The sequence below is a fragment of the Saimiri boliviensis genome, chromosome 21, assembly GCF_048565385.1.
Source record: "Saimiri boliviensis isolate mSaiBol1 chromosome 21, mSaiBol1.pri, whole genome shotgun sequence".
Lineage (NCBI taxonomy): Eukaryota > Metazoa > Chordata > Mammalia > Primates > Cebidae > Saimiri > Saimiri boliviensis.
The window spans coordinates 31,438,808-31,448,469 of NC_133469.1; the positions used below are offsets into that span (position 1 = coordinate 31,438,808).

Below are 9,662 nucleotides of genomic sequence, written 5' to 3' on the forward strand. Positions count from 1 at the left end.
ATGGTGAAACCCCATTTCTACTAAAAATACAAAAAATTAGCTGGGCATGGTGGCGCGTGCCTGTAGTCCCAGCTACTCAGGAGGCTGAGGCAGGAATATTGCTTGAACCCAGGAGGCGGAGGTTGCGGTGAGCCGAGATCGCACCATTGCACTCCAGCCTGGGTAACAAGAGTGACACTCTGTCTCAAAAAAATAAAAATAAAAATAAATAATAATAAATGTTAGCATCTCACCCAGTTCTGTTTGATCCAGCCCCTGCCAACCCATCTGATGAGCTCCTGGTTCACTCTCCTTGCTTGCTGCTTTCACCCTCTGTGACCTTTGTCCCATTCTCCCCATGTGCCAAGCTCATTCCAGCCCCCAGACCTCTCCACTAGTTTTCTTCTCCAGATCTTAGCTTAAGCAACACTCCAGCTCCCTCTGAGATCACCTGCATACCCTCTGTTCATTTCCTGTCATCCTATTGCTAAATTACTTTGTCTCAAGGTCTGTAAGCTCTGTGAGGGGATCCTCCTGCTTTTCCCAGGGCCTGACACATACTGGGCACCCAGTTAACATCACTAATATATTGGATTTTCGTGCAACCTAAGGGCTTCTAGAAAGCGCTCTACATCCAAAAGAGAGAGGCTGGCTCTCCAGAAGGCACCTGTGCTCAGCACAGACGGAGCCCCTCTGGGAAGAGGAGCCTGCTTCAGCCCTTGAGCATACACAGGCCTGCCACACACTGCGGATAGGGCCACCTGAGTCCCTTGTCTGGTCCCATGTGTGGTGCCAGCTCCCTCCCCTGATGATTGTTCTCTCTCTTTCCCAGGACCGAGATCTCGCTCAGCAGACAGCAGCAGCACAGGAGCCTGAGTTCAGAAGGAACTCTTACCTGGAAATTGGGAACTGTATGGAGACTCCAAACTGACTTCCTTCAAAAAACAAAAACAAAAATTTTTTTAGCTTTGACAAACACACGAAAGTGGTAATAAAGAGAGCCCTCCTTCTCAACCCAAAATGTGAGCCCCCTGTGGCAAAACCACCCCCTACCCCATTAACAAATCAACAGACAAAATTCTCCGAGTCCTTTGCCTCTTTTGATAACATGTTCTGTTTTGTAAAGTGTGTGTGCTTGGGGTTTCCGAGGTGTGGGATTGAGTTCTGGTTTTTTGTTTTGTTTTGTTTTTTGTTTTTTGTTTCTTAAGATATTGTATGTAAATGTAAAAAGTTATTTAAATATGTATTTTAAAGAACCCTAACCGCCAACTTTTGCTGAAAAAGGAAAAAAAAATCACTGCTGCATTAAATGAACCACATCATGTGTAGATACTGTTGTCTCCCTGGAGGGAGCTCAGGCCTTTGAAAAGCTCAGGGCTTCACCTGCCTTAGAAAATGAACCAGAAACTTGAAGTAAAGCTAGTTGATATGGGTACAGGCTCTGAGGAGCAGTGCAAAGCTGCCTCTTTCTCGTGGCAATCCCAGTGTACACGATGTTAGGTCCCCGACGCCATGCCTCTCCAGCCCACGCCCTTAGGTAGGTGATGGAAGCAGCTAGCAATAGGATGTACAAGAGCCGCAGCCCTGCAGAGCCTGGCTGAGCCGCTGCTACGAAAGTGATGGGGAGGATTCTGCCCAGTGTCCTCAATCTCGAGTCATGGTCCCAAGTGAAACAACAGAGTTCACATCCCATAGTAAGGGCATGTTCTTGGGACCCTCGATCTGAACTCTGACGCTCAGGGCAGGGAAGAGGAGGCTGTCCCCCTTGGTTGTCCTGACTTTGGAGTCCTTTGCAAAAATATTTTGGGCTCCCTGCCACTGGCTACAGAAATGGCCTGATGGGGTGTGTGGGGGCAGACACCCAGAAGGAATGTACTTTTGTGGCCTTGGTGTCTGATGGGGCTGGGGGAGAGTGCTCTCCACTGACCCAGCAGCACACCAATGTGCAGTGCAGTGCGCATGGGTCTCTGTGGGGCAGCCACACCCCTCGGCTGCTGCTTCCCTGGGCTGCCTTTCTGGGGGCACGTGCCCAGACCCAGGAGGTCTGCACTGAGCTCCATTTGAATGATACCTTTCCTATCCCATTTCCCCACGGAAGCACTGCTTCAGGGTTATTCAGTCTTCTGCCTCATGGCTGAAATTGCTCATCTCGCCTGCAGATGTCTACTATCCTATCTACCTAATGCACTGTTATATATTGATTCTCCATGAGACAGAGAGAAACTATCGGGTAGTTTACATCCAAAGGGTAGGTTTTTGTATATTTTTCCAGCCTTTTTTATTAAGGGGAAGGGGAGAGTTTAAAAACCCAAACCGCTGCGGTTTTAAGGTGTTTCATTGTTAAAAGGGAGAGAGAATCTATTTAAAGCTATTTCAGATCAGGGATTGTCATCCTTTTTTGTCCAATGTATTCCTTGTTCTTTAAAAACTAATTTTTTATAGGAAATTAATGATATTAGCCCTTGTGTTCACTAACTCTTCTGGTCACTTGTATTTGTTCATTCATTCATCAGATGTGTTGCCATCTGAAAGAATTGGCTCATTGGGTTTGCAAGCTCACTTGCAGAATAGGAAACTTGGGACCTGGCCCCCTGTGGGTAGGACAGGGACCACCTGGCTTGTCAGGTGACGGTACTGGTGCTTCTCCAGTCAGTTTCACAGGAAGTCAGCTCAGAATGTTTTGAACGAGAATCTCGCTCTATCAGAATATATTTTTCTTAAAAACCTCAGCGTATGATGAGGAAATTTACTTTAGTTAGGATTTGACAGAAATTCCAATATAAAATGATCAAACCATTTGCCATTGAGGGACTCACGGGTGAGATCTGTCCTTTGGCCTCTGGGGTACAGTCCCTTGGGGGGCTGCTTCTCAGACTGCGGCCCACACACCTGTTGCCGAGGGTGTGAGAAGCGCCTAAGCTGGTGACATGTGATCTGGGATGCCTTTATTTCTTGGGCCAGGAGTAGCAGCTGCTAAGGACAACAGCTTGCATTACATGGTTTTAGGGAAGCCGGGTCTGGGTTTTAATATGAACTGCAAAAAGCAGCTTCTCATTGAGATTTTTGTTGTTGTTGTTTGTGGGGTTTTGTGTTTTGTTTTGTTTGTTTTGTTTTTAATGCCTTTGAGTGCATATTATCTTCCTCATCTGAAACCGAACTCCCAAAGTGGCTTGCTTTAGCCCTGGCTGGAAAACCACTCCTCAATAGCCTTAAGCAATAAATAGATGAGTAGAGAATGTGGCTTCCACTGGGCTTATTAAAATAAGTGTGTCTAGTTTTCTTTCTTTCTTTCTTCCTTTTTTTTTTTTTTTTTTTTGAGACAGAGTTTCACTCTGTCACCAGGCGCCAGGCTGGAGTGCAGTTGGCTTGATCTCGGCTCACTGCAACCTCCACCTCCCAGGTTCAAGCAATTCCCCTGCCTCAGCCTCTCAAGTAGCTGGGACTATAGGCAAACGCCACCACACCCAGCTAATTTTTTTTTTTTTTTTTTTTTTTTTTTGTATTTTTAGTAGAGACGGGGTTTCACCATGTTGGCCAGGATGGCCTCAATCTCTTAACCTCGTGATCCACGCACCTCGGCTTCCCAAAATGCTGGGATTACAGGCGTGAGCCACGACACCCAGCCTCTAGTTTTCACTTGAACAAGTGATAGCTGCAGATGGCAAAAGAAACCCATTTAATTTTTGTAGCTTACAGGTGGTAGAAACAAAAATGCAATTTCAAAACCTTAAATACCAACCACTGTCTTTTAAATTTGTGTTGGCTTATCAGTCAGGGGGATCACCAGAAAAAAGTAACCAATGATCTTATTTTGTCACACATAAATCAAAAGAAATGTCCTCTTTGAAGTTGTAAGACTCCACCAATGACACACACCCTTTTTGGTGGACTCTGAGTGGTGTGTAGCGCTTTTATAGCCATGGAAACTGAGAGTATCCCATTTTCCACTGAGAACCCCTGTCCCCAATCCCTCCAAGTTGGGGTGTGACCGGTGGGCATGGTCAAGTGACCCATCCCTGAGTGTAGGACAGCCACGTTCAATGTAGAGTTCTAGAACCAGCTAAGAATGGAAGTGTTGGGTGTTTACCAACAAGGTACCTCTTTATGGACACAGCCCCAGTAAGCTGACTTTAACTCTCAGCCCCTTCCCCCTCCTCGTAACCCAAGCCCTTTTGTAAAATAAAGCCCCATCTGTCCCACTGCTCACATCCTTCTGTGCTGCTAGTTTCTACTCAAAGTTCATGCAGGACTAATGCTTTTAAAATGAGGTCTAAATAATTAATCTAGAATATCGTTCTTTAAACAGAACTGCCTTTTTCTACTCTATGTAAACTTTCTATGGTGTTGGTCTAACGAGGCACTATTTTTAATTTTTTTAATTTCTCCCATAGCACTTAAAAGAGATTTTGTAAAGACTTTGCTGTAAAGATTTTGTAATAAAATGGTCTAAGGGCTCTTTTTTTCAACATTACCATTTTTAAAAAAAAGTTTTAAAAGCTAGAAAACAACTTATGTATATTCTGTATATATATAGCAGCACATTTCATTTATGGAAATATGTTCTCAGAATATTTATTTACTAATATATTTATCTTAAGCCATGTCTTATGTTGAGAGTGTGACATTGTCGGAATAATCATTGAAAATGACTAACACAAGACCCTGTAAATACATGATAATTGCACACAGATTTTACACATTTGCAGACCAAAAATGATTTAAAACAAGTTTTAGTCTTCTATGGTTTTGTAACAAATTGTACAAATGACTGTAAAAAAAAAATACAATTTTATCAAGTATGTGTTATATCTTGTTATTGCTCTGTTCGGTAAAAGTCTGCAGATTCAACGAGGGGAGGTTTGCATGGGGCAGTACTTTTAACTTTAACTTGCCCATTGAATTTAAAACATCTGCTTTCTCTGTCAGGCCTTTTCCTACCTGGAAGACTGAGAGACCCTCAAGGCTTTGGAGGAAAAATACTCCAAGCATCTACCCCTCAAAATTAGCAAATCATGGCCGGGCACGGTGGCTCACGCCTATAATCCCAGCACTTTGGGAGGCCGAGGCAGGTGGATCACCTGAGGTTGGGAGTTCAAGACCAGCCTGACCAATATGAAGGAACTCCGTCTCTACTAAAAATACAAAATTAGCCGGGCATGGTGGTGCATGCCTGTAATCCCAGCCACACAGGAGGCTGAGGCAGGAGAATCACTTGAATGCAGGAGGCACAGGCTGCAGTGAGCAGAGATCACGTCATTGCACTCCAGCCTGGGCAACAAGAGTGAAACTCCGTCTCAAAAAAAAAAATTACCTAATCATGAGTGGAGAGGCACCTGTGGTCTTGAGCGAATCTGGTACCTCTTTGTTTCCCTGAGAGGGTGTTGCTAATTTGTAAAGCACTCTGAGATGACACGGAAGGTGCAAAGTTGTGTTTATTTTTCAGATCTCTAGCAGAGAATACCCTAATCCCATGAGTTCTGTTCCTATTTTTTGCTCTTTAATTTGGGCCATTTCTTGAGTACAGGCTCCTCGTGGACAGCCAGCCGCTTCCTGCCAGGGAAACAGTCCTTCTGAGCACCTTCAGAGATGGCACCCTGATTGCACAGAGCCTCCCAGAGCTTTTGTTTAATGGCCTTGCCCAGCTCCAGGCTGTACCTCTTGGGGGTCCCTGAAGGATTCCACAGCATTGGCTCTACCACAGCATGGTACAGAGCCTGGTAACCCTCTGTGGGGAGACCATGGATGGTCAGCATGTCCTCCGACAGCTGGTGTCTCCTGTGGGTTTCCGGAAGCAACACTCGGCTCTTCCAGGCTGCTGTCCCACTGTGCTGGGGTAGCGCTTGGGTGGCAGCCACATGTTCAGCATATCTGTCCTCAAGATCTTGGCAGACTCTTAGTTTTTTCTCCTTTGAACTTTCTTTACTCTAGCCAGGAAGAAAGCAGAGAAGTGAAAGCTAAAACTTGAGAGGGGAGCTCAGAATTATTATCTGGGATTTGTGTCCCAGAGTCTTGGTTACAGCAACAACCAACATTTGTCTAGTATGTTCTAGTTTACTGAATTCCTTTATGTACATACCACTGCGTGTGTTCTCCAGAACCCTGTGAGGTCAGCAGGAGGCAGCTTTAAAGGCAAAGAGATTGGAATTGGTTTGCCCAAGGCCACACAGCTAGAAGGTTAATAACCACAGCTGTCATCTATTGAATGCTATGCAAGATCCTAATTATTTACCCTCTGCCAGCCTCTGTTCAAAAGCCTTTTACATGTATTAACTTATTTAATCTTCACAAAGCTCTATGAGGGAAGGGCCATTATCCCCCATTTAATACGATAACATCAAGGCACAAAGAAATTAGGCCCGAGGTCATCCTCAGTTATAGTCAGAGTTGGGATTTGAACACCGATGGCCTAGCTCCAGGATACACTGAGCTCTACTGGCCACCATGGGCTAACAGACCTGGACTCCGATCGGGCCTCCGGAGGCCAGTTCTCCATGCTGACCACCAGTGTGTGTGTGTGCGCACACAAGCACATACTACCCATGTCCTAGCCTTCCTTCTCACCCTTATTTTTCCCTTCCTGTCAAGTCTGTGCTTATGAAAGCCAACTCATCCTTCTCTAGAACTAAGCATAGTATAAATAATAGCGTGACTGCAACATCCGAAGCATTCTTCCACTCTTTCATCCTGTACCTCTGCCCCACATTCTGTCTTCAACTTTAGGATTTCCTTCACTTGGTATAGTTTTTTGTTTTGTTTGTTTGGTTTTGTGGGTTTTTTTTTTTTAATTTTATTTTTTATTTTTTAAAATAAAGGCAGGGTTTCACCATAATGGCTGGGCTGGTCTTGAACTCCTGACCTCAGGTGATCCGCCCGCCTCGGCCTTTCAAAGTGCTGAGATTACAGGTGTGAGCCACCACACCCTGCCTGGTTTTGTTTTTTTGAGACAGGGTCTTGCTCTGTTGCCCAATCAGGAAGGCAGTAGTGCAATCATGGCTCACTGCAGCCTCAACCTCCTGGGCTCAAGTAATCCTCCCTCCTTAGCCTCCCACACAGCTGGGATCATAGGCATGTGCCATCATGCCCAGCTAATTTTTTTTTTTTTTTTTTTAGTAGAGATGCAGTCTCCCTGTGTTGCCTAGGCTGGTCTTGAACTCTCTGAGTTTAAATGATCCTCCCTGCTTGGCCTCCCAAAGTTCTGAGATTACAGGCAGTAGCCCCACGCCATGTATATGTCAAGTGTTAAGTGTTCTCTGGTTTTACCTTTTCCCTCCCCCGACCCGTTACATTTTCCCCACCACTGGCCATCATCTACCTCTCTGATGCCTCCTGCAGGCATCCTATGCCCTGCTGGCCGCTTGCTCTTGGAACTGATGGAGTTTCTTTTCCTGGCCTGCTGGGTGGCTTTCATCACTGAATCGTCCTTGTGTTTTAATCTCTTTGAGAGTTTTGTTTCTCCAAATTTGCGTGGTGCTGGGCGGCACTTATTCTTTAGTTGCCGCCTGAGTACAAGCTTAACCAAGGAGAAGGAACTGGCAATTAATGGATTCCTTACAACTTCCCAAGAAGAAGTGGTAGCTGGTGCTGGGGCATTCTGCTTTGCACACGTTCTGGCCATCCAGATGTTAATGAGAGCCGGTGAGTCCACATAGCAGTCCTGAAGCCTGGTGTTTAATAAGATGGACTGCCGGAGTCCATAGATGGGGATGCTGGGGTCTCGTCTCACATGGATTGGGTGCTAGAGTTATAAGAGGGAGAAATGAATTTTTAAAAGACTGTTCTCCAGCAGAGAATAAAAGGTCTATTTTGAAGGCAAAATATTAACATCTTTTATAGGCCATTCCTTCCACCCAGTTCTTAGAAATCTTATTATATGTCCTCTCCTTCTCACCAAAGCCTTTTATACCAAGTAGGGAGGAAATAGTAACTCTACAAGGTTACAGTAATATTCAGGCTCTCAAAGAACATAACATGCTGGGGCAGGAAGCCGGGGGTCAGGGAGGGTTGGCAAGGAATCGAAGACAATTCCTGCCTGCTGGAAAGATAATGAAGACAGAGTCACTCACGACTTCCATATGAGCTCTAGACGCTCCACCATGCTGCAACACAGACATGACAGCAGGTAAGTTCTGCCAAACCCTGAATACGCTTTCTAACCAACGGCTGTGCGCCAAGAAGAGCCCATTCACGGGGAAATCAAAAGGTAAATGATGCTGGCCTCCATTTCCTGGGACCAGCTAAGAACAATAGAACAATTTGGATAGATTAGAATCACATATTCAGAGAGACCTGGCTTTCTGAGAAATGTCATCTATAAAAAGTAAAATCACCTTACCATATTTCAGTTGCCTTAAATTTTATTTTCGCTAGCTTAGTAGGGGGAAGATATATGTATTTTCTCTTTCCTTTTTCTCTCTCTCTTTTTTTGGTTTGTTTTGTTTTATTTTAATACTTCTAATCACCTCTCTTTCTCTGCCTCAGTCACATATGGGCAAATTGCTGTTTGTTTAGATTTGGGCTCAATGCAGGCAGCTTTGAGCCATTATCCCTAGTATTTGTGATGTCACTTTGGTTTGTGATGTGGGTGTGGGTGGGTGTTACATCATCAGATTTTATAGTTAAATTATGTGGAAAGACGTTCTATATGGTTTCCCTTCTGGTCTCAGAAATTTCTGAAGTCCTCATTTTCCCCAAATGGCTTGGGTGAATTTTGATCTTCACGTTCTTAAGAAGCATATTTTGCAGGAAATGTAGCCAAATGTGCAGATCAGATTTGGGGATACAGGTAGTGAGATGCATCCCTACATGTGCAAAAGTACCCTCCTTCATGCACATAAAGAAAGCACTGTTGAATTCTCAGAATAGCTGCCAAGGTTAGGGACCAGAAATGAAAGAACACGTTCCTGCAGCCCTGGGCATCTTTCCCTGCGTGTCTCTCCCGGGAAGACTACATGGTTTCTGGAATGTGGTTTTATTTGACATCCCATGGCAAATGCAGTAATTAGAGCTGTTAGCAGTGTCAAGGGCTTGAAACGAGAACAAAGCCGCCTCTTCCTGGGAACTCTTGGGCAATACCTCACTCCTTATCAGGTGCTCATCCTGTTGGTGGGTTTGATTTTTTTTATTTGCAAAATGCCTTGGGAGGCTCCCTCCTGAGGGGGAGGAGAGTGAAATGATGGAAAAACCGAGTATGAATCTGGCAGGGGCTCCTGGAATCGCATGTGTTGCCTGCTTGAGTTTTTAAGTGTTGTCCCTGGGGTGAATCAAAGCCTGCAGGCAGACCGCACCACAGGCTGTGAACCACCTCCAGGCCTATGGCAGCTGGACCCACAGACACTTGGGAGGACAATGGCGCCCTTTCAGTGGTGAGCCCTGGCCTCACCTCCTAAGAGCTAGGTCAGTTTTAGAGCAGAGCTTTGGAAAGGGTTTGTCTTAGGGAAGAGTTTGCGAATGTCTGGAGACTGGGCAGGCAAGTATCTTTTTGAAGCTGGTCAATCTTGGAAAAATGGCACCAGGCTCCTGGTCTACCTGGAAATTACCACCTGTCTTTACTCTGCAAAGCAGGGACGGGGGAAAATGTCAAGCAAAAAAGGCATAATAGGAATAGCTCATCTGTTTCTCTTTTCTCCTTCTGCATCTTGAGTTTGGCTTTTCTGCACCTCCTCTTTCCAGACACTCATCTGTTA

At 45.1% G+C, this 9,662-nt stretch overlaps 2 protein-coding genes across 4 annotated transcripts in view; one reads left to right on the top strand and one right to left on the bottom strand.

Annotated features, from left to right (window-relative positions):
• The window catches only part of ZNRF3 (zinc and ring finger 3), a 247,674-nt gene extending 240,755 nt beyond the window's left edge, over positions 1–6,919 (top strand). For all 3 annotated transcript variants that reach the window (XM_074391306.1, XM_039462490.2, XM_074391307.1), the window contains one exon: positions 812–6,919. In XM_074391306.1, the coding sequence (XP_074247407.1) occupies positions 812–855 (44 nt within the window). In that variant the 3' untranslated portion in view covers positions 856–6,919. The remainder of the gene's footprint in view (positions 1–811) is intronic.
• C21H22orf31 (chromosome 21 C22orf31 homolog) lies at positions 5,463–7,708 on the bottom strand. Its single transcript, XM_039462505.2, has 2 exons — positions 7,292–7,708; positions 5,463–5,903 (listed from the first exon to the last, which is right to left on the bottom strand). The coding sequence occupies exons 1-2, from the start codon at positions 7,592–7,594 to the stop codon at positions 5,463–5,465; spliced, it is 744 nt and encodes a 247-aa protein (XP_039318439.1). The 5' UTR covers positions 7,595–7,708.
• Between the last annotated feature and the right edge of the window lie 1,954 nt (positions 7,709–9,662).